The sequence below is a fragment of the Pieris brassicae genome, chromosome 3, assembly GCF_905147105.1.
Source record: "Pieris brassicae chromosome 3, ilPieBrab1.1, whole genome shotgun sequence".
In the NCBI taxonomy this organism is placed as follows: domain Eukaryota; kingdom Metazoa; phylum Arthropoda; class Insecta; order Lepidoptera; family Pieridae; genus Pieris; species Pieris brassicae.
This window is the reverse complement of record NC_059667.1, coordinates 20,904,724-20,928,249: the sequence shown is the minus strand read 5'-3', so window position 1 is coordinate 20,928,249 and position 23,526 is coordinate 20,904,724. Positions and strand designations below refer to the sequence as shown.

Sequence of the window (23,526 nt, the reverse complement as noted above, 5' to 3'; positions counted from 1 at the left end):
GCTCACCCATTGTAAGTGATACCACCGCCCATGTATTCTCAATGCCAGATGGCTCACGAGTGCGTTGCCGACCTAACGTATAGAAGGAATTCGAGACACTTCTTGTTTCTAAATCTCACCGACTTTGTGACTATTTAACAGAGTATAGAGACAAAGTCAAACGAGAGACATATACTAGCTTCGACTATGTGCTATTGGGGCCTATTATATGTTGTTTCAGTTTTACATAAATTAAGAAAATTATGAATATAACTAGTACATCGTAAAAGGCTCAATCTCATTTCTCTGTTTAATCTTTAATGCCTCAATTTCTTTAACTTGGCCTCAAACCGAGGACTACGATATGGTAGACACGAATCACTGTATAATAGTCTTGGCCTTATAATAACAGTCCGGCCTTTAATTCACTTTATCACACTTTGACAATTCACATTTATACTAGGACTCTTCCTGTCCCGACACATGTGCCAGAAAGATTTGGTGCGGCGCGTGCGCACCTTGCGATGATACCTGGAAAATATTTACACAGGTTTTAAAATGTTTTATTAGTTTAACAAATGATCATAAAAAGGTTGTAGCGCCATTGATTTAAATTTTTAAATGTATATGGTCTTGATTTTTTATTTTATTTAAATTTATTTTCTCTTATTCTTATCAAGTCTTTTTATTTCTGCGAGTTCATCATGCACTTAGACTGCAATTATATTAACCTGAATAATCTGTGGCGTCTGCTGTTGGGACTGTTGTTGAGCCTGTATGCTGATGGACGCGTTTGGATTGTTCTGCATCTGCATACGGATCATGTTCAGCTGGGCTTGTGACAGCATTAGCTGAGGAAAACAAACATTTATTTTATTTATTTATTGTTTTTATATGTAGTTTTGTGTTAAATTCATATCAAATATATATATATCGAATGCTAGGATTGAGTAATGATTGAGTGAATTTACTGTTGATTTGTTTTTATTTGTTCCATAGTTTGGAATTAAAATAATATCGAATGAGTATTCAGCGGAGCATTGCTGTGATGAGAGTTTGGACCGAGTTGGGAGTAGATTGTGATTGCAAGTGACATTGAAGCCCTGAACCCACTGCTTGTTATAATTAAACCTAAAGTGTTATTTATAGTGTTAGAAGGAAATATTGAACGATAATTAATGTCTTTTCTGCTCGCACTTTACCCATATGTGAATCTCGATAGAGGTATAATATTTCTTGGATATATATTATTTTAGTGATTTTGGTCAACATAAAAAAATATATACTATTTATATTTAGTTAATACAGTGAAACCTGGTTAAGTGGGACCTGGTTAAATGAGAAACCTCTATTATTGAGAGTTGCAACGAAGTCCCGGTTCTTTTTCATTAAATTACCTCTGTTAGTGGGACTTTTTGAACCTGGTTAAATAAGATTTGAATTCTAAGACTTTTTCGATGTTTACCTCTATAATTGAGACTCTGTAGCTCAATTACCTGTATAAGTGAGACGAATTAATCAGGTTTCAACACGTTCTGACGTGTTTGCTCATACATTTCTCGCCGTCTTTCGCGCATGCTAGCAATCAAATACAAGCAAACATTACCGATTACTTTAAGTCATAAACTTTCATACCTACATTAAATTCATAACATCAAAAATACGCATTTTTATTAACATTTCCACCTCTTTAAATGAGATAACTATAAATTTAAATGTGTTTAATTGGAAAACTGGATTATTGAAAATCCTCAATAATTGGTACATATGTCTCGGTTCCTTGAGATCCCAATTAACCAGGTTTCACTGTATATATGTCAAATAAACTATAATGCAATTAATCGATGCTGCTGAAGCTGAATAGCACAAAACTACTAAACCTATTTTGATGAAACTATGGAAGCTTCTCATACTTACACAAATTTATGATGGTATTGAAATTAGAAGTTACACTCAAATAATATCCAGTTCCAACACCATAACCTCCTTGTTTGAAGTCGGTCAAAATGAGACATTGGTTATGGGATTTTGTATTCTACCTGAATGGGCTGTGGCTCTTGCTGTTGGGACTGCGACTGGGCCTGGAGGATGATGGGCGCGTTTGGATTGTTCTGCATCTGCATGCGGATCATGGTCAGTTGGGCTTGTGACAGGATAAGCTAGAAAAAACATTATATATATTTAAGTTTCATTGATCTTATGCAGGAATTTAAGTCCGCAGTTTTAATTTTAAACAAACAAGCAGCTGTCGCGTGGAAACCAGGATGCGTAGCCGGCCTTCTAAAATTACCCCAAAACAATTACGAGAAAATTAAAGATACATTGATTAAATAATTCGTAATATTTAATAATAAACGATAGTAAAGTAAAAATGACGTCTGGATATATGAAACTATAGGCGTTGAACGTACTGGAATTTTCCAGTGCGGGAAAGTGGGAAAATATTCCCTTTTTTTCTTAAAACTATGTTAGCAATAATATGAGTATATATGAGTGTATTATTTTTTCAGCTTGGTGTTATTGCTTTTATCTTTAATTCAATTTATTACCTTTATACACCTGCTTAAAGGTTTCATGTTAAGACAAGATATTTGTATCGAAAAAAAATTAATTAAACATAATTTTATTAATTAAATTTTAAAAAGTATTATGTGAAATCGACGCCCAATTCAAAGTTAGAGTGCACCCTTCAAAAGCCGGCAACGCACCCGCTAAAAATTATGGGTGTCCCGTTTATATAATAAAAAAAAGGATTTAAAAGTATCATGTAAGGTACTCGTATAAAGTTATTACAATCCAGAAGGACCTCGGTTCAGTTCTAGGCGAAAAAATAATTAGTTGAAGCAATATATGAAACCGGTCAGCGTATGTCAAACAACAAACAGATACAAAAATGTGTCTGCTACGGATTCCCTCACTTCATACTTACAGGAACATGTTGAACTTCTCCAGACGAGTTCACGACTTGTTGTAACAATGTGACAGCTTGATTGCTGCTGCTCGCTGACGTCGTACTCGATGACGGCTGAAAAACAAAAAAAAAAAGCTTATTATCATCTTCGACGTCCGTCATTCCGTAAATGAGCTTTTATTAAGGCGGTATATTCCGCGCACCACCGCTAAGTGGTACTGCTGAAGTATTTCCGAACCAATTCCACGTAGGGTTGTTTAAGAAACGTGCGTACCGATTAAAGGGCCGGCAACGCACTCGCGAGCCCTTCGGCCCCGTACCACTCACCTTGCATACGGTGACTACCTGCCCGTTTTCTCCCTGTTCTATAACTAAAATTCTGCCACACATTGAATTATTCTCAATGAGGTTTAAATTTGTTTAAACGTATCATAATGATCATAGAGAAATCAAAGTTTCTTTCGATTTTCTTTGTAAACATTTACCTGAACGATTTGTGTGCAGGGTTGTGTCACAACTTGTGTACTCGCAACTGGAGATGTGTGTTGCACTGGGACCTGAAATTGTTTTCTTTAGTTAGTAAAAAAATAAGTATTTTTACCTTGGGATAAGATATTGTTATACTAATGACTCCCTAAGATCCAACACATTTTGACATAGTGAAGTCTTACTTAGTGCTAAGTTTTTTATTCATTTCAAAATTTCATAATAAACAGGTAACGAAAATTATATATAATAACAAACATTTACACTAAAAATATAACCAATGATGGAATACATAATATTTACAAAAGGGGAAAAATCTATAATAATATAATAATAATAATAAAGTGAGGGTATGTATGTGAAGGTGTGTTTGTGGGGTATGCTCATGATGCAGGTGATTTAGCTATGGATAATCTTACTCCTAACCATATTCAAGGCTTAAATATTGGTCTTTGTATGTCCCGGATAGAGTGCTATACAAACATGAGTTTTGCATACTTTTAACCAAAGCATGATTACATGTCTAGTAGGCAGGAACAAGGAAGGGCAATTGTTCTAGAAGGGAGCTACAACTAATTTTAATTGAGATGATGGCATTATATAATAAATTTATAGGTATAAAACTCATTATAGGAGATATATTTTATAAAGTCGATTCGACTTTCATTCTCCCCTTAGTGGAGTTTCTACATAGCAGTTATGTGGATTAATAGACTAAACATATTCATTCATGTAGGCTAAGAGTAAGATAATTAAAAATACTAACATTTATAGGATCTGCCGGTGCATTCACTCGGGTTTCCTCTCTGACACGGTTAAATTTTATCTCTTGCCTTGGAACTATGTCGATTAAGAAATCAAATTGGTCTGAACGAGATATTGCCATTGCTATATCGTTCCGCTGAAAATAAATAATTCGTTGTTATGACATTGGTTAATAAACGGTCTATTTAAATAAATTATCATTATCAAAAATTATCAGAAATAAATTTATTTACCCAAAATACAGTTAGTATTAATTGTTCATTGTCCAATGAGGATTTTAAAATATATATTTAGTAAAGTGTAGGGTGAAAGGGTTCTAAGAATGTCATTAGTAGAAAAGTGCAAATTTAGGTTTGAGCCTAAAACTGCTTCTGATATTGGCAGAATATTTTTACCTTTCTTTGAATGGAAATGAAAACTATAGTTTTTGTGATGCATTACCTGCAAGGTCCTCCTCTTATTGTCTTCAGTATGTGACCAGGCCCGTAAGGTCAACTCATGTATGAATATCTCACAGGCTTTTGCAAATAATATTGGGGCTTCTGCAGATATCATTTTTACTTCCTCATCCAGTTTCATTATTTTTTTTATCCGGGCTAGGGGTAGTGATTGTGTTTTAAAGTCATCCTGAAAATGACAATTACTTCTCAAATAAATAAGGGTTTTGTAATATTTCAACATAAAGTGTAGTAACAAGTACATTAATAAACAGATGCATGAATAAATTTTCGAAATAAATGATAAACTCACAGCAGTTATTTTCTTTATATCCTCATTAACTTTAGCCCAGTAATTATTAAGTGTTGTATGGATATGAACTGTTGGAGACTCTTCAATCTCTCCTTCAATTTCTTCTATTTCAGGAGCATTACCCTCTTGATCCCTGTGGACAATAAAATCTTATTTATCAAAAATGAATAAGAAATACATTCAAAAATAATATTTTATTCCATTTATTATGTTGCACAATGCACTATTCTGTTTTAACAAATAAACACTATCTACTGTTTTCATTCATCCTTCGCACCAAGGGAACCAAGTAAGGAATATTAATATTGAATTTAAAAACAATAGTTATAGGTGTACACCTCACTGCTTTCTAAGAAAAATAATTAGTAAATTCACAATGGTGTCCAACACATATTTCTATAGATGGTTAAGAGGACTTAGCTTTATAATGTTCTTGACACTATAGTCAGCTACAACATTCATTACTTAGGCTAAACCAAATCAACAATTATTGGTCACTACTAAGCGGGAAATTCTTTAAGCAATTTTATTGTATAAATATGATATCAGTACATACCTCAACGACATTGTTAAAATTACTATCCGGATTAATTTATAGATTGAATAGAATAAATAAGTCTTTTTTTTATTAAAGGGACCAACTGGCAAAATGATGACTGAAATATATTAAAACATTAGTGCAGACAGCATGATAATAGAAATAAACATAATATGATAATAGAAATAGCAGTTCAGTAATTGTAAGCGCTTAAGTACTCTTTTGGTAGAACCATTCTTGCAGAGGGTATTTAGAATTGTTTTATTAAAACTTGATTTAAAGTTTCGTAATGGAACGTATTAATAATAAACAATTGAAAAAACTTACGTAGGCACAAGGAAGCACACCGACATCTTGTATTCACCAACAAACGATCAAAGACCTCGAAGTTTAGAATTATTTAACACTATTTTGTATTTTTTAATTATGAGATAAAGTTAACAAAAAGATTAGCCGCGAGAAAAGTTATTAAAACACGGTAACCAATAATCAGTGCAATATTTGGAGATCTCCAATCAACAATTACTGAAAATCCGCCAGTTCCACGATTCGTCCACCGATGACCAGTCACAAGCTTGACGTAGTTCGGTGTTGCCATTTTGCATTTCCGGTTGAACGGGACTAATTATACAAATATCAACCACTTTTTGTTCTTGATATTAATAATATTTTTAAGGGAATAGAAATTACTACTAAACTTAAATAAATTTCGTTACATTATTCTTTTGCCAGTAAAATTAAGTTTTAACTTAGAAAAAACCATTACGCAGTATTACTAAGGAAACGTCAAAACGACATTGAAAAATGTCAGGGGTTTTGACATAAGATTTAAGACGTCATCACCAGTTATTGATTAATGATTAGCATCGGCTATTGAGAAAGATAGGCATTAGCGTCCTATTAAAATGGCGGCCGCAGAAATAGTATCAAATACTTCTAGTATATCAAAAATAGAAAGGTTTGACGAGCTTTATATGTTAAAATATGTAATTTACTGAATATATATTAAGTAAACCTTATAATATTGTAATAAAAAGGGGTTGTAACATGTTAAATTTCTGAAACAATATTCTGTGTTTATCTTTCCGTTTTTATTTTCAGTTTTCTAAATGATCCAAGCTATAAAGAAATTATTGAAAACTCATCTACATTTAATTCAAGACTATGTGCAGAAAGAAGGATGCGGATGCCATTTATCGATACCCAAACTGGTTAGATATAGTATAGTTATTTTTTAACTCTGACTTAAGAAGTTATTTGTTTACAAATTAACATGTGAATGAAATTTATATATTATAAACATTCAAACTTCTATTTATAGGTGTTGCACAAAGCCATTCAAATTTATTTATGACAAAAAAACAGCGAATGCCTGGAGCAAAAGAAGGACAGGTTTACACATATCCATCGCAACGGTTTGTATTTTTGTCTTGATAATGCATCAAGGGTATTGTGTATATTTCAATCTTAAACATCTGTGATTTAAATCACTATAAATTTAGTAACTAATAAAAGTTTAATTTACTTGTAGATTGCATAGAAATTTTTTGTCCAGTTACATAGATGATACCCAAATGTCAATTTTTTATACATTAGTTTTTTAATTTTTTTAAGTAAGAATGATTAGTGTAAAATGTTGTGTGAATAATTCTTGACTTAAAGGTCAAGTAATAATATTATATCTTAAAAAATATTTTAACATAGATGGAGAAAAGCCCGTCGTCAATACCTGACCATGTCATCAACTCGCTGGGGTTGGATTGGTGCTGATGCTGCTGAAAATGCAGGAGAAGGTGAAAACAGTTCTGGAATACCAGATGGTCTCGGGGGTGACGATAGCCGAGATGGATCTCAAACAGCTGCTAAAGATGATCCTAAGGTATCTTTATATTATATTGTTATAAAACTTGGGGTATATAAGGAGGTGATTGTAACCCATGACTGTCAAAAATCCCAATGTTTGCAGGTACATTGCCAGCTTTTTACGATTTGGTACACTGATAGATATATAATTTTGTTTATCAATAATTAACAATATTTCTTGTTTAATAAATGATGTATTTGAAAATTTTCTAGGAATGGTTCTATGATGAACTAGCCATGGAAGAGATGGAAACAGGTGAAGAGCCTGAAGGCGACTCAGATGAGGATTACTATGATGACACATATGCAAATAGACGTAAACGTCGCGGTGGTGTTACGCCCAGTGGACCGGGCTCCAGGGGTGGACGTACACGCAAATCACAGCCTGAGGAAGGAACGCCGAAGCGAGGACGCGCTGTAAGAATACTTTTTCAAATAACATCACATACATAGCATATAACTAAATAATTTTAATGTTGACTTCGATTTATGCGAAAACTACTTTTTTTTAAAAACCTTTTGAACAAACAGTAGATAAGAAAAAACATACAAGATAAAAACAGAAAATATATCATTTTTTTATTGTGTAATAATAATATAAATAATAACTAACATACAAACAAATATTATTTATTTTTAAAATCTCTGTCTTCCCAAACCTGTCACAAAAATATTTAGTTCTGCAACTCGCTTTATTACTGTATAAAGTTTATATTTTATTCCCTTAGTATCTCTAACTCACTTGCTTGTATGATGATGCAAAACAAAGTAAGGAAGCCGGCAGGTCTTTCGACAAAAATCTATGGCTGCATAGCTGTGATTCAGGCATGAACTCTCAGTCGAGAGCCTGTGTTGTTTTTTTTTTCATAATTATGTTAATAATTTCAGGGTCGAGGCCGCAAACGGGCAGGCCAAGGTACGCTCCCTTATGAAGTACCTGGTGATGCTGAGAAACCCTTCGGCTGCGAACGTAAGTCTCGCAGGAGAAACTAATCCACACTACAATTTTCGATTGCATTTTAAATTAATTCTCAATCCGACTATATGTCTGGAATTCGGTCAAGTAAATATAAAATGAATTCTATGGGAAACGTAGGGGATTTGATATTGAAATATTGGATTTGATTTTAGAAAAAAAAAAACAATTTAGCCGAATTTGTGTATTATCAAAATTAATATTGACAAATTTTTTTATACAGTTAACAGCGTTCAGGATTAATATTAATATTTTTTTAAGAAACCGGGCTAATGTCTTCAATCTAAAACATTAAAAATAAGTAGATTTAATGGCAACTTTATGGTCATCAATTGTAGCTTTGTTTTAAAATTTCTATGGAATTTTAAATTTACAAGCACCGGGATATTGAATAACTTTTAAATTGGGCTCAAAAATGATAGCGACTCATGATTCATTTGAAGGATTATTTGATTTAAGACAAGTTATCATTGTTATCATTAATTGAATCTTTAACTTAAAGGGAAGGAAGTAGGGCCCGCTACTTCTGAACTACAAAATCCTAATTTGCATTGGCTAAATTCAGTTGTTAATCTTCCAAGGATATAAATCGTGGTTTAAATTTATTACCTTTGTCACCATGGTAACGAAATTGAATATAAAAAAATGAACCATTTATGACCCAGATACAATTATAGATTTGTTTCAATTAACATCTTAACTAAAATTATTTAAGTCAGATTCAAAGCAAAAAGCTAGATATAATTAATTATATCGGTTCTAAATTATTAAAAAAAATATTTTAACCTGATATATCTGATTAGAACATCGCGTTATGGTTAACATCACATGTAGATAAGCTAGTAATAATTGCTATGTAATAACCAAATACTAATCCACAATTTTATACAAACTTCGACCATATTTTAAAGAGCTTAAATGCTAGATTCGTGTGCAATAAATAGATATAGAGCCAATGAGAGATACTAACCTAAGGTGGTTCGCAGATTTTTCTTTGAACTCGAAATTTTGTGACAATGTATTGATATATGAGTCTTTATTGTAACACAAATCCTAATTTAACGTTCGGAAATTAGATAATACTTTCACTTTTGTGCGTGTGAGGTTTTTTTTTTTTTTTTGACGCGAGTTTTTAAACGAATTTACATTTTTTACGTAAATGGACGTTCGTGTCCTCGCGATTGTCGGAGAGGTTGCGTTGTCTGTCAAAAATGCCATACATTTTGATAAACAACGTTTAACGATTCGTTATTCGGTGAAGGTAACGTGTAGAGTTGTTTCGTTACGCCTTGATATATTCGTCGAGATCGATGTACACTGCGTGAAGTTAAATGTCGTTGGAATTCATTTTAGTTGATATGGTTACTGTCACAAATTGCCCACCGTAATAGAAATTGCTCTTTATAAAAACTGAATCAGTTTTATAACTGTTTCAACTAAAGTACTTCTGAGATCTGCTCCAATTTTTGTGACGAATGTAACACCGCCCCCTAGTGGGTAAGTTTTAAAAAAATCATAAAAATATTTTGTTTTTATGTATGTTATTTGAAAGCGGTTCTTTTTGTTTGATACAGAATTGGATTATATTTCACAATTGTAACGAATTTAATACTTTTACAAAAGCATATGACATATATCTGCCGGTCTTCTGTACACAACACAACAATTGAGACTTGAACCCAGTACTCGCTAAAGAAAACACTTTGTGTGTTCTAGCTATTTGGTTAACTATACACTCTCAGCATGTCCTTAGAGTCGAAATTAAGCGCCATTGATATCTACTACTTAGACTCTGATTAATGCAATAAATTATTTAAAATTAATTGGTTGTGTTTGGCATTATTTTATTTGGACAGGTAAAAGACGGTTACGTACGGTTAAAATGCCTTTAAATGTAAATTTTTGTAACATATTAGGTTTAGGCGAATCTCAAAGTTTAAAAGTAGTTTTTTAGGAAATTTAGACGAGTTTATTATAAAATTAGAAGCCATAGAAAGCATTTCATTTCGTAGGCATTTAAAACCCATAAAATTATAATAATCAGTAAAATGCGAGATCATAGAAGAAACGAATGTTTATGAATTATCATTATTTGAACGTAATAGTATTTTTGTACTATTGATAAGATTTTTAATTTAATCACAATACAAAGCTTTTTATTCGGCTGTTTTGAATTAGATAAGATTAATTTAGCTCGCTGTAGTTGCGTGAGCGCTTTAGTATAATCGTAGTTTGATTTTGTTAGGTTAGCTTTTTAATTGGCTTTTACTAAATAGGTTAACATCAAAAGTCGATTAAATGTCGATTAACGTTACAAGATCCTGCAGGGTTCTTCTGTAATTTGAAACGCGACTGTAACTCGTGTCCACTCCACTAAATTACGCAATTTAACAATAAATCCAATTGATATGTCAAAAATCTTAATATTTAAATCGCTATTAAGGAGTGTGCCTACTGTCAACATCGTTAACAACCTCGAGTCAAGGCACCAATAAATAGAGTTTCAATTATTGTTGAATACGAAATCATTTTGACAAAAGAATGAATTCCGTTTGTTTTGGAATTGCGATTCCATGGATATTATTTGGCAACGATCGCATCGGTCAATTATGAAACTAAAGTTCAAATGCCACTATCAGTGATAATTGTAACACCAATTTTGTACACTGCCACGTACCAATCCGATTTAGCGTAGTTTGTTACTTAGATTAAGTAAGTTAAGTCATTCAGCTACAGCTGCGTTCGTATTGAACGGTCCATCTTCCTGATATCGTTTATTAAATGTAAATGTAACGAGTTCATAGTAAATAATACAGATATACGAACGCAGGTAGATTGTTGCCATTTTTGAAGAGACAGGAACGTTTTTTAAAAATGGCAACACATCAGTACTGAAACTGTAGACGGAACATAATCGCGATGAAGCCTATGAACGTTAATTGTATGTTAACAGAACAATTACGGCGTTATAAACGTGTATGCCACTACAGTGTTCGTTTCCATGCCCACTTTAAAATAACTTACTGATATTAATTTTTTTGCTGGACATAAGAAAATTCAATCAAAGCCCGAAGACCATACGCCAATAGATTGATGATTCTGTGTTAAAATTGTAACCAACACGGTAGTTCACGATTGATAATGCCGTTCATGTTTACCGCCCGAGAATAACGAGCCGGTAATGTGTGAATATTGCCTGAAAAGATACAGTTAACCGTCGTTGAAATATGGGAATTCGTTAAAGTAATCCGTCAATAGATAGTTAGTTCTTATGATAAATTGAATCTTCATGTTTTCTTTGCACTGATCGGGGTTTTGTTTCACTCATGTGTCTGTGATAGTTATAATTTATTTCATTTCTCGTTAGGAATTGACTGTGGCAATGACTAAAGTTTTGCGTTAAGTGCCTAAAAGGGTGGCCAGGCATATAACCGTATACTTCCATGCATACACAAGAGGTCAAGAAATATCGGTTATTTTTTAAAAATTAATATACATATTTTAAAGCTTTGACAGTTACAAATTTCATAGAAATAGTAGCCTCGGACAATATGTTTATTTAAATGGTATATGCAAATTATTGCCAATGTCTTCCAAGTTTGAGAGAAATATGCTGCAGCATCAACATATCCTATAATACGCAGAAATTCGGGTGAGAAAGCGCGATGGTTGTATTTTACATTGTATTTATCTGTCAATTATGATTTACAAACTTTTAACAACGATGTCAGATGGAATACGTCAAAATTATTTTTAATAGTCATAATTAGGAAAGCTGTCAGTTTTGACAGTTGACGTTGGAGTAAAATTTTAGTCATTGTAGTGTTTATGTTAATATTTGGCTAATAATTATTTATTACGGAATGTGGGATGTGCATTGAACATTTTAGGGAAATCATGTTATTCTTAGACACGTTGGTATCGAAAACTCCAAGGAAACTTGAAAGAGTCTGCATTACAGGAATTTAAAAATGCCTCCATGGTCGAACTTTAGGGTTAGTTGCCATAGCAACGTTATCATAATTTAGCTTTACGTGTATGGCCAGATTTGACGATTGGAATTGTTGCCTTGGTAATGAACCTTCCGCTAATAATTAAAATGTCTTGGATTTTTCCATATCAATGATTAGATTCAAACTATTATTAGCACCCAAAGATTGTTATGAATTTATACAAGAATATTTATGTTGAATAAGAAATAAAATATGCAATTCATCTATTTTCTTTAAATATTGATTGGACTCTCAAGTTGTTGGAGTTCTGTCTTTACGTTGCTTTTGATTAACTACGGTACTAAACGGCCATTTGTGAACGTATACATGATTGTTAAATTTGTGTATTGATTTTTATATATTTAAGTGAAAATAGTACTAATTCCGATTCTATATTTAGAAACTGATTTCTAGAAGCTTATGGAATTTACTTCAAAATGTTATCATTTTGCTTATCTCGTGTAACATATAGCGATCAGTTTTAGTGTGTTGACTCGAATGGTCGCTTAGTACAAGGGTTTTTCTTGTCCGTGAAACCGAGGGCAGATCCATTGATTTGAAGTCATCAATCAAACTACCCCCGGAGACTGCGTCTTTAGAACCGAACATAGATCACGACGGGCCGTCAATGATATGGGAACAGTTGATACAGTAACGTAAAGCTTTTATCACGTTACATTTAAAATCGACAAGGGTCTCTGTGCTATTTCAATTGTGTCGTGTTATTCGTACACTGGTGAATGAATAGTCAATAGGAATGCGCTGGAGTCTGATACAGTTGAAATAGCACCCACCCCCACCCATATTTGTTGGTATTGATTGATGACGGATAATTTCTGGAAAGCAGCGCAACGTACATCGGTTACCGTCGTGGTGCCTCCTATGCTCAGTTCTAAGACGTAGGCCTCCGAATCCCTTTTATATTATAAGTTGTTGACACGTGAGCTTGTGCTATGGAGGCACCATGGACGGTAAGTTCCATCTTCTTTATTATAGATAGGCCGTTTTTAATTCTTTAGAGTCACCTATTTTATATAGAATTTGTCCCTTACTGATCTCAATTTTTTGCGGGCTTAACGATTTTATCGTTACGATTTATCGCGTATATCAATGGTAGCTTAAATAGTAATGTTCATACAAATTACGGCGGATTTAATGTAATATAAGAATTCAATGTACATTCCAAAGATTTTTTTCCATACAAGATGAGAATTATATCTAACGTCTCACACGTCGTGTGACGTGGGAGTATATACGTGAATTAAAAGCGGCCTTATTCATTGATAATTCGATATTTTAACAACTTTAATGATATATACAATGCCTATATACACTTGCAGTGTGCGGTGCGAAATACAAAACTCGTCCGGGTCTGACATACCACTTTACGCACACGCACAAGGAGCCAAGCGGCGGCGCAGGCGCAGCCGGCAGTGACAATGACTCACGTGACAGTCGGCCAGCCAATTCGCCAGCTCCTAACCAACCTGCCACAGAGTATCAGGACAGCTATGTCACGTTTCTGAATAATCCTGCTGGAGGTTAGTTGGCAATTTGATACTACGAAAGGTTAAAATTTAATCTCAGATGATCTGAGCGAATGAATAATAGATAAATTGCATTGCATATATATCTGCTCCGCACTCTGCAGTGCAACTCTCCAATATCCGAAGTTTTAAAACTATGCAGCTACCATGCATACAAACTTTTATATTCGAAACCTTATAGAAATTATCAATACACAATAAAATAAAACACGTAAATGTTCTATTAGAAATAACATGGTACTAAACCTTTACAAGAATCTATATAAATTTGTATCTGTGTCTGTATGTACTAATATTACAAAAGCCACTGCAGATAAACATTACAGAATTGGCGGGCCCATAGCGTACCATACGTGGATGTAATGATATTAATAATCTTAAAAAAATATTCCAGCTCCTTCAACTGTGTCAGCCCCTACGCCCCCCGCTCGTCGTCCGTCCCCCCCGCCGCGGCCAGCCTCAGCCGATACGTCATCATCGGACTCTGCGCACGCGCCGCTTGTTCCACCTCAGCCTGCGGGTCCGACCGCAGGTGGAAGCACTGTCCGTGAAAGCAAGAAGGGCCCTGATGGAAAGGTATAAAAATATTTTATTTATATTGGTCCGATGTCAATTTAGTAATCCATCTACGGCCTTCACAAAGCTGGTTGCTAATTAATACTTAAATTACTAACGTGCGCTTTCAAATTAATTAAGTTTCATATGGGGATTGTAAGTAGTCTAAGAACATTTTTAAACATAATCAAAACTACAAACATTCATTTCCCAATAATGTTTCATATAATAAAAGAATAATTTCTTGCTTGCATTAAAAAAGTTATATTTTAAAATAAATGTTTAGTATGCTTAAATAAATAAATAAAGGGCTAGAATAATGTAAAATCTTTTTAATTTTAGCCATCACCATCCCCATATTGCGACTTCTGTCTTGGCGATGACCGTGAGAACAAAAAGACCGGCATTCCCGAAGAGCTGGTATCTTGTTCCGACTGTGGCAGATCAGGTAAGCGCCGTGGTAGACCTCCACGAAACGGCTACAAACCCTGTTACCACCTCGCAAACCGGGTCTGCGAAATCCACAGACACCTTAGGGACATAAAACTAAATGGCGTCGTAGAAATTCTAACTTCCATGTCGTACTCGGCCGATGACTTTGACAGTTTCGCATCGAAAACTAAATTATTAGAAAACTATGATTATGGAGATTATACAACTCCACCCTCGTCTAGACAGAGTCCCGTGTACGAAAGTGTTGAAGTCAAAATTAACGGGTTTAATTAAATAACTGGGTAGCTAGGTAATCTATGATATGCTTAAAATCATATTATGTTTGAGGCGTGTCCGACTCGAAGGACCAATATTTGATGAATACATATGGAAGGAATTAATAATAATTTTGTATAAAATATAAGTTTGTTTTCGCTTTTCATGTTGCGATATGGGATACTAAAACCTTAGCCTTAAAATAAGCTTAATTTTTGAGTCAGTTATTATTAGAAACTTAAAGAAAGAAAATTTCTATATAAGGCTACCTAGCAAACCATATTAGTATATAGCTCGCAAAGACCAATAAATTTATTATATGAAATATTTTTTGCGGTCACCAAATTTATGCTTCATCACATAAAGTGCGCTTTTGTAAACCAATAGAAATATAATCTCATAATATACTAACCGTACATAATAATATAGTACAGACCTATTATTGTAAGTACAACATAGACTGTAGTTATATTTGTGTTAAATTTGGCTGATATGAAGATTATCTAATGATTTTAACATGCTATATAATATGCTTCAATTTAGCTAGCTAATAATATAATAGCTATTTGCACAACTTAAGTGTTCATATTTTTCTATTGGTTAACAAAAACCTACATAGTGTGGCGGCTTATCATGCTTCTTACCAAAGATTTGGGTCTCGTACATACATACATTCCATGTTATACTCTATTAGATGTTTACGTTATGGGCGCTTGGCTTGCATATTTTTATTTAAAGAATATTGTAAAAAATATAGTATAGGTGAGTTTCATTCTATATATAGTGATTTAAAAAGTTCTAAAATGTTATTTTGTTTAGGAAAATTGCAATACAATTATTTCAGTTTATTTGTGATTTATCCATAGCATTGTCGCAGCGCTCTATAGGGTTAAGTTTACTTAGTTTAATAATATATAAATATTTTGTTTATACATAGTGTACCAGTCGGTATCGCGTATTCAATGTTAGTTCTAGTTATTTTATTGTGTTGAATGTTAATTGAAATTTTAATTAGAAGCTTAGTACTTATTAGAATTTGTGATGCCATGTGTTTGGATGCCAAAAATCACCTAGTTTCTCAGTGTGCATCTCGTCACCGTTTTACCATTATGAAGCCAAATACATGTTAAAAAATTGTTGTAAGAGTTATTAGTCACAAATTATTATGATAATATATTTAGAAAAGTTTATCTCGAATATAAAAAAATAAAAAAAGTTTGTCAGGTGTGGGGTTCGAACCCACGCTCCCTCTCGGGAACCAGAGCTTAAATCTGGCGCCTTAGACCACTCGGCCAACCTGACATACAGATCTACCGTGAAATTTCACAAGGTTTTAATGAACTTGTTCGTAACTTTAAGCGTTTTAATGCATTATAAGATAATGTCTGGTAGATATTTAAAGAAATCGTGTTTAACCCTCTATAAACATCAATATAATGGAGTTTTTGGGTACAAATATCAAATACAAAGAAACTTTTTGTTCCTTCCTGACAAAAATTTAAAATTGAATTTTAAATTTTTGTCAGAAAAAAAAATTAAATTTCTACCAGAAATGTTATACGTTGATCAAAAATTACTCCCTTGCGTATGACAAGGATGAATATTCATCTAGTCAATGCACCAAACAATTATGGGTCCAAAATTAGTTTAGCTAATTGGAGCTTAGGTAGTGCCTTAAATCGTCTGCATTTTAAATGCATTAAATTGTTTATGTTACCAATTCGATGTTATCTTTGAAAATGTTAAAATCCTAGGCCTTGAGCAATAAATATATTTACGAAATGAAATTTTGTATGATAAAAACTAATCGTTCATTCATTGACTCTGATAGTGAAGGCACTGTTTATATGATTATATATTATTCATAGTTTTATATAATAGGTTTCATATACACATATAGCGACCCTTATCTTTTCGGAATTATGTTAGTTTATATAATTAGAACCAAAAATAAACCAATTTGAGAAAACTTCAATTTTAGTTAAATGTTTTTTTTTATATTAATCGATTCGAAAGATTATTTACGCCAACACATATGAAGTGTGATAAATTTATATTATTTCTTGGACAAGAAATTATATTTTATTCAAATCAAATTATTTACATATGACCGGTGTTTAAATTTTCATATATTCATATAAGTTATGACATTTTCTAGTTATGAACAAAATCCAAAGAGTTATTGCACTGAGATGTTTTATAATGACTGTGCCCCAAACACATCTGATACGCTTTTAGCTTAAGAGTCAAACGGAAGCTGGATCAGATGGGTCTGTGGCGGCAAATGTCATTCATACTTTTGTTAATTGTTTTATATTTTATATTAATGTGACCAAACGATTGGCTATGTTATCTGTAGTGTTAATAATAATGTAGGTTTGTATACAAATATTTACACTATAAGTTATACCATATATTTGTGAAATGTATATGTATCTCACAATTTCAAGGACGCAGGTTTGAAATGACTTATATTTAAGTCTTAAAAGCAATTTCGTTTTATTATGAAAAAATTTAAATAGTTAAATGGGCATTCAAGAGTAGGGAAGTGCATAATTGAAAGTGAGGCATAAATTATAACGTGATGTGTAGAAGATCTCCAAATACTTAGCTAAAAAGACCAAATGGACTTTGGACGCGTATTTCGGAACGTTTTTGACTTTTATTTGACATGACCGTTAATACTTGGGGTATGTTTTGCAATACGAGCCTATTAGCTCAATTGTCTGATTCAATTATTACAATTAAAATGGGACGTTTTTGGGATTTCACTTCGATAGTGTCCTTATGGCGGAATGTTATAATTTGTGCCCAATAGGTGGCGCTGACACAGAATTTCCCTTGTAATCGGTGTTTAATTAAATTTTATGAGTTGAAAGTTGCTTTTTATTTAGATTGTGCTGAAGAATAGTGAATGTTGCACTTCCGTACTCTTACGCTATATGTGAAATATGTTGAAGTTGTTTGGTTGTTTTTATTATTTTTCACTATTGTTCGGCACATTTTTACCCTTAACTTTAATTTTTAATAGTGCTGACGATTCAACGAAATGTGCCTAACAGTAAGTGAAAAGTTTTTACTATTAATTACGAATTAGTTTTAGAATAGTATTGTCTTTGGTAAACAGCTTTTACACATTGAAAGTAAACAAATTTTTAAACCGGATTAAAGCTATTTGTATTATTATAAACTTATAATACTTTTTACATAAATTTTTTCGACGTTTCGCGTGCTTTGCAGCGTGCGTGGTCACCGTGAGTCATTTCAGCAAAAAACCTTCATCTTTTAGTCGATACCAACTCCGGGAAAATAAATACAGATAACACAACTTTCTCTACAGCTGTGATACTTTTGACATTCAACACCTTTTGTCTTCAGTCACCGTGACCACGCACTCTGCAAAGCACGCGAAACGTCGGAAAAAATTAAAATTATGTAAAAAAAATTATAAGTTTATAATAATACAAATAGCTTTAATCCGGTAAAAAAATTGTAGTTTTAGAATTATGTGCAATTAGGGTTTCAACTAGGGATGCATCCGATACAGATACTATTCAAATTTCGCGCTGTAAAAAAGTCATGTAAACGCGCATCTTGTTTAATCTAGTTAGTTGCAAACGAAGCTCGGACTATATATATACGCCCGGGGAATCCCCTCGTTTTATTCAGTTAGTTGTCTCTCTCACCCGCTTTGTCCCCGCGTAGTATGTTTTCAGTATCAAATTAAATAAAATACAGAATTACAAAAATTTTATTGATGTTAATTTTGATTGTGAACAGTTATTTATTGTATTTTAATTATTACTCTTAATTCTTAGTTTATAAAAATTTAAAACTTTGGTTACTAAGCTTGTGATATATTTTAACTAAATTTAATTTTAGTTCAACAAGCGTTGTTATTGGTATCGTATCGGCTAAAAGGCGTATCGATGCATCCCTAGTTTCAATCAATGAACATTAGAGCGATTCTAAGCAAAATGAAGTTTGTACACGTTGTAATAATTTTATATTTGTATATTTCAATAAAATAATGTTTTTTTATGTTAGGAAAGTTTCTTGAAAATAAAACTCTTCACGTAGGTAACTTAATATTGACTTATGATCGTCAGTAAAAAAATAATGTTTCTTAATTTACATAACTGAACGTCAGGTTTTCATATTTATTTAGTCAGAATGTTTTATTTTATTAAAATAATTACCAGTGATGAGGCAGGTGGTTCCAAACATTGTGTTTAAAAACCTCGGCAGTTTAAGAGGCCTTCGATAACTGGCAGTAAATTTAAATGTCTACTAAGTTACCTACATGAAAATTATATTTTGTTTGTTTCAGGAGACTTTTATAACACACATATTATAGATATTATAGCTCGGACAAGCGTAATACCAATACACTCAAATTGCGCTAATTTAAACTATCAAACAATTACGCAATTCCACTGTTATACCTGAATCGTCCTACGTATATTTGCTCTTAATTAAAATACAATATATTATTGCCATAATTGGTATTTAATTATTAAATTATACTTTTTCAAACAGGTCACCCCACATGCTTGCAGTTCACAGTCAACATGATGGTCTCAATGCGCAAATACCGTTGGCAATGCATCGAATGCAAATGCTGTTCTGTTTGTGGGAACAGCGATAACGATGTGAGAGTTTTAAATACTTTAAAAATTAGTGTGTATTTAGTATGTGTGTGTGTGTGGATGGATGTGTTTAAACTATAACAACGCGGTTTTTAATTCAAAAACACTTTATTACGATTCAATTCTGTAAAGCGCGCAATTAACAACCAAATAATGGCTTCGGTGTAGAAAAAACGGATCGTAACTTCTTAGGTTATGAAATCCGTGGGTAAAAGAACTGGTAATGTTCGTGTCGAAACTACTGCTTTGAACTTTTTATCTTCATATATTTTGGGACTGGATACTTAACATTGTGTATTTTCGTTTCGTTTCGAAACAACAACACATTTTGGTTTGTAGGCTCATGTAACAATGAATATTACATTAAAACCTTAGCCTTTCTTTTAATATTAAAAAAAAACATTACTTAAGAAATTTAAATCATAAGTTTGAGGAAAAAAAACTAGGCAATTGTTAACGAAACTCAGTAAATTTTCAAAACATAATGCAAAACTGAAATTCAATCAAATTGCCCCCTTGTCAAGTCTGGGCCCCACATTGGGAAACACTGCACTAGAATGTATCACATGCCTTAATGGAGGTACTTCGAACACGTTCTATATCAAACAATACTTAGTTGTATATAAAATGGTTTTATTTAGAACATTTAGCAAATTAACTCACATTTTCGTCATTTCTAGGACCAACTGTTGTTCTGCGACGACTGTGACCGCGGTTACCACATGTACTGCTTGGCTCCGCCTCTCGAAACCCCTCCAGAAGGATCGTGGTCATGCGCGCTTTGTATTAAGGAGTTCCATCTTAAGGAGTGAGGTAATATTGTGGACTAACCATTTATGGAAATGGCCATTGCCTTTAATTAAATTGTAACATCCATGCCGGTACCTCTTGGAAGTTTCCGAAGAATTCCGACGTTTTTGTATGAAGTTTCGAGAAAGTTCTCTCAGTGACCATGGCGCTGATATCGCATGCTTAAGATCGCGTGGTACAAAATCTCGGGATGGCAACGGTAAAGACACTTATGGATATGGTCAAAGATTACTGATCAAATTTAGAGGCGTTGCTTTTGTGATGGTGGCATTGAAAGAGGGTAGACAAAAATTTAATAAATCAGATTGCTCGGATATCGGTTTTTGCCTCATATATATAATGCTTCACTATGTTAAATAAATAAATGTCTTTTCAGGTCGATAATGCAACAAATACTTATACGTACAACGCAGTGAGGGCGCAACGCCATTTTGTAAGAGTCAGATGTATAAACTATGTTGCCATAGATAATGTAGATTGTAGATTTAGACTGGGCCGAGTGTGGTTAGTCTGTGGTCCAATTCATTCATTTTACAACAGTATTTTAATTAATTAAATGTATGTTTCTATTGACAATTTATAAATCAACTTTTAATCTTTAATAGCTTCTACATCGTGTAACTATCCAATGCTAATGCGGAGTATGGATAAAACAATAAACTGTGAAGTTGAGTATGATTTAAAAAATCTTGACAGATGGACACAGATAAAAAATGTAATGGATCATAAAGCTAAAACGGTATTTCTACACTGTTTAACTAAAACATTGTCTCTTCTCTTTAAAATACAATTTTACCTAAAGAGATGAATGTTTCAGAACAATGTTATAAGACTGATTTAGCTTATGTACTATGCTGTAGGCATCCGTTGCAATAAATCATTTTTTGTACGAAATTTTGTTGGACCACAGAGTAAATTGTACATTTTATGCTTTTGTACATAACGCCATTATAGTTGGTATTTTTTTCCGATAAATGTAAATGTTTCTTGACCGAACAATAATCAATATGATACCACAAAATGTCAAATTTTAAATAATAGAAATAAAAAAGAATCCGATAATAAATTGTGAATAAAACTTATATAAAAATCATTCATTCATAATAAAAAGCTTTGGGTTGATATAATATCTGAGTTATTATTATCCAACGCTACTTAAAAATCAAGTTTTAGATGATTGATGGGGTCATTATCGACTCGGTAAAATGTCAAGGCCAATTCTATGAATACTTTAAAGAAGCCCAATTGACAAGCAATAATAAAAAATCTAATTATGACTTCATTTAATTTACTTTATAAAACAAATATGCAGCTTTCAATTTTATTTTATTTTAACAGTGTTTAAATGTCGACTGAAATAAAATTTCCCGCGAAAACGAGCGGTGACGCCATTCCGAATCACGAGTGATCAGTAAAATGTCAAATTTCATTTGTGATTTTTTCTTTTTTTTTTATATTTCAACCGCCTTTAATGTCGCCACAAAATGGTAATAACTGATTGAAAATATATGAATTTCTTAAGTCGATTGAAACATTTTGTATTAGATGAAAATACGTTATTTTAAAGAGTCATATAAATATAATATACTATATAAGACACTCGGCCTAATACTTACAGCTGATACACATAGCATTTCTACCTCTACCGGTGCTTGCTTTAGCTACTTTTTTTCTATAGCAGGCTTGTATTTTTAACAACGGAATTTGTTGAGCCACGGTGGAATAGAACCATACAATAATATACCTTTAAGAGCCTTCGCAACTTGGTCATCCTTTGTGTAAAAAACATTACATGGAAAATGTAGAATTATAATGTTTTTTTATGGCAATAGTTTTAATATAATTATAATATAAGAGAAGGTAAATTCAATATTTTTTTTGTTATCGTTGGCGTTTATTTTAGGCACATAGGCTCTTAAGTGTAATATTGAATGGTTAACATGAATATCGATACCGATGAAAAATGTTTGCCCCTGTACATGTCTTCTAATTTTTATGTCTCAGTCTTTAGAAAAAGGCGTTCCATAAGTACATAGAAAGTACAGTATTTTTTTAAGTGTAATATTGTACGAGAAGTTTAGTTGAGGTTGTTTATTTATTAAGTTTTTCAACTGAAGACCGTTCTCTGTTGCGTGTGAATTGTAATTCTCATTTATTCTGTCAAAATGCTGAGTTGTATTTTGTGCGAATGAGGGATTTGTTTTCAGATCCTTGTTAACTTAAACTACCATATATGGTTTCCTTTCGTGAAAGGTTTTGTAGATATTGGTAAGACGGCTCTGTGATCGAACCAGGTGGTTGTGAATTAGCATGGATTTATATTTTTTTTTTAGCTTTTTAGCTTAGACGTATCCGAATTTTTGCTTTAATCTACGAACAATTCCAGGTTTTTTTGTAATTTTATAATTTGTAGATTTAAATGCTTTATCTGATACATTGGTAGAGGAATAGTTACTTATAGGTTTTTATTTTATTTTTTTGTAAAATTGGAAGCCATTTTTTTCGATTTAGTAACTCTACTAGGTGTAACAGAAAAAGCGCAAACGCCGGCTCTAATTTTAATAATGTATAGAGTTAAATGTAAAATAAGATTTCCAGAACTTAAGTGTGTTGACGTAAATACAGCACTTTGACGTATTTTTGTGTTTTCTTTGGAGTTACTCAAAAATTTCCTAATCTAGAACATGAGAGATGCTGCGGGGGACGGGTGCTATCGACAAAATAACCGAGTTGTTTTATTTAACTGTCATTGGTCAAATAGAAGGCACGAAAGTTCAGGAGATGCGGCAATCACAACCTAACTTCTTCACCTCTTTATCTTTTGTTTTAATAGAATATCTTGCTGGATGCGATCAGCTTTCACGACCCTCAACAGATTTTAGGATAGGAGGCAGTGCAAAAAAACGAGTTCTTTGTATGTACGATGTCCTGATCAAGATAATCCTAATACTTAAATTATATAAAAGGCAAGGCTGAGTTACCAGCTGGTAACTTTTT

At 32.8% G+C, this 23,526-nt stretch overlaps 2 protein-coding genes and 1 non-coding gene across 6 annotated transcripts; 1 reads left to right on the top strand and 2 right to left on the bottom strand.

Annotated features, from left to right (window-relative positions):
• Positions 1–275: 275 nt before the first annotated feature.
• Positions 276–5,988, bottom strand: LOC123707622 (nuclear transcription factor Y subunit gamma). 2 transcript variants are annotated; one of them, XM_045657852.1, is made up of 10 exons: positions 5,757–5,988; positions 5,448–5,547; positions 4,892–5,024; positions 4,583–4,768; positions 4,143–4,277; positions 3,376–3,447; positions 2,909–3,004; positions 2,019–2,138; positions 711–830; positions 276–510 (listed from the first exon to the last, which is right to left on the bottom strand). In XM_045657852.1, exons 2-10 carry the CDS (start codon positions 5,456–5,458, stop codon positions 439–441), a joined length of 945 nt encoding a protein of 314 aa, XP_045513808.1. In that variant the 5' UTR covers positions 5,459–5,547; positions 5,757–5,988; the 3' UTR covers positions 276–438. The 2 variants fall into 2 exon arrangements, with proteins under 2 accessions (XP_045513808.1, XP_045513807.1); XM_045657851.1 differs by lacking the exon at positions 5,448–5,547.
• Positions 5,989–6,302: 314 nt separating this feature from the next.
• LOC123706658 (zinc finger protein ubi-d4) lies at positions 6,303–23,156 on the top strand. 3 transcript variants are annotated; one of them, XM_045655941.1, is made up of 12 exons: positions 6,303–6,387; positions 6,531–6,640; positions 6,751–6,844; positions 7,134–7,308; positions 7,506–7,709; positions 8,181–8,262; positions 13,601–13,801; positions 14,202–14,383; positions 14,705–14,810; positions 19,610–19,722; positions 20,400–20,532; positions 20,906–23,156. In XM_045655941.1, the coding sequence occupies exons 1-11, from the start codon at positions 6,335–6,337 to the stop codon at positions 20,529–20,531; spliced, it is 1,452 nt and encodes a 483-aa protein (XP_045511897.1). In that variant the 5' UTR covers positions 6,303–6,334; the 3' UTR covers position 20,532; positions 20,906–23,156. The 3 variants fall into 3 exon arrangements, with proteins under 3 accessions (XP_045511897.1, XP_045511896.1, XP_045511898.1); XM_045655940.1 differs by lacking the exons at positions 19,610–19,722; positions 20,400–20,532; positions 20,906–23,156 and having other exon boundaries at positions 14,705–17,942; XM_045655942.1 differs by lacking the exons at positions 13,601–13,801; positions 19,610–19,722; positions 20,400–20,532; positions 20,906–23,156 and having other exon boundaries at positions 14,705–17,942.
• Positions 16,289–16,372, bottom strand: Trnal-uaa. Its single transcript has one exon. It is a non-coding gene; the product is annotated as a tRNA-Leu (tRNA).
• Positions 23,157–23,526: the final 370 nt, after the last annotated feature.

What these genes read in the sequence shown, in the direction of transcription:
- LOC123706658 (XM_045655940.1), top strand. Translation starts at nt 6,335, where the DNA reads ATGGCGGCCGCAGAAATAGTATCAAATACTTCTAGTATATCAAAAATA. An exon ending in CTGCTAAAGATGATCCTAAG is followed by an intron (nt 7,309 to 7,505) that starts GTATCTTTATAT and finishes AAAATTTTCTAG; the next exon opens with GAATGGTTCTATGATGAACT. An exon ending in GAAACCCTTCGGCTGCGAAC is followed by an intron (nt 8,263 to 13,600) that starts GTAAGTCTCGCA and finishes ATACACTTGCAG; the next exon opens with TGTGCGGTGCGAAATACAAA.
- LOC123707622 (XM_045657851.1), bottom strand. Translation starts at nt 5,782, where the DNA reads ATGTCGGTGTGCTTCCTTGTGCCTAC. An exon ending in ATATAAAGAAAATAACTGCT is followed by an intron (nt 4,769 to 4,891) that starts GTGAGTTTATCA and finishes TGTCATTTTCAG; the next exon opens with GATGACTTTAAAACACAATC. An exon ending in CCTGCACACAAATCGTTCAG is followed by an intron (nt 3,005 to 3,375) that starts GTAAATGTTTAC and finishes TTTGTTTTTCAG; the next exon opens with CCGTCATCGAGTACGACGTC.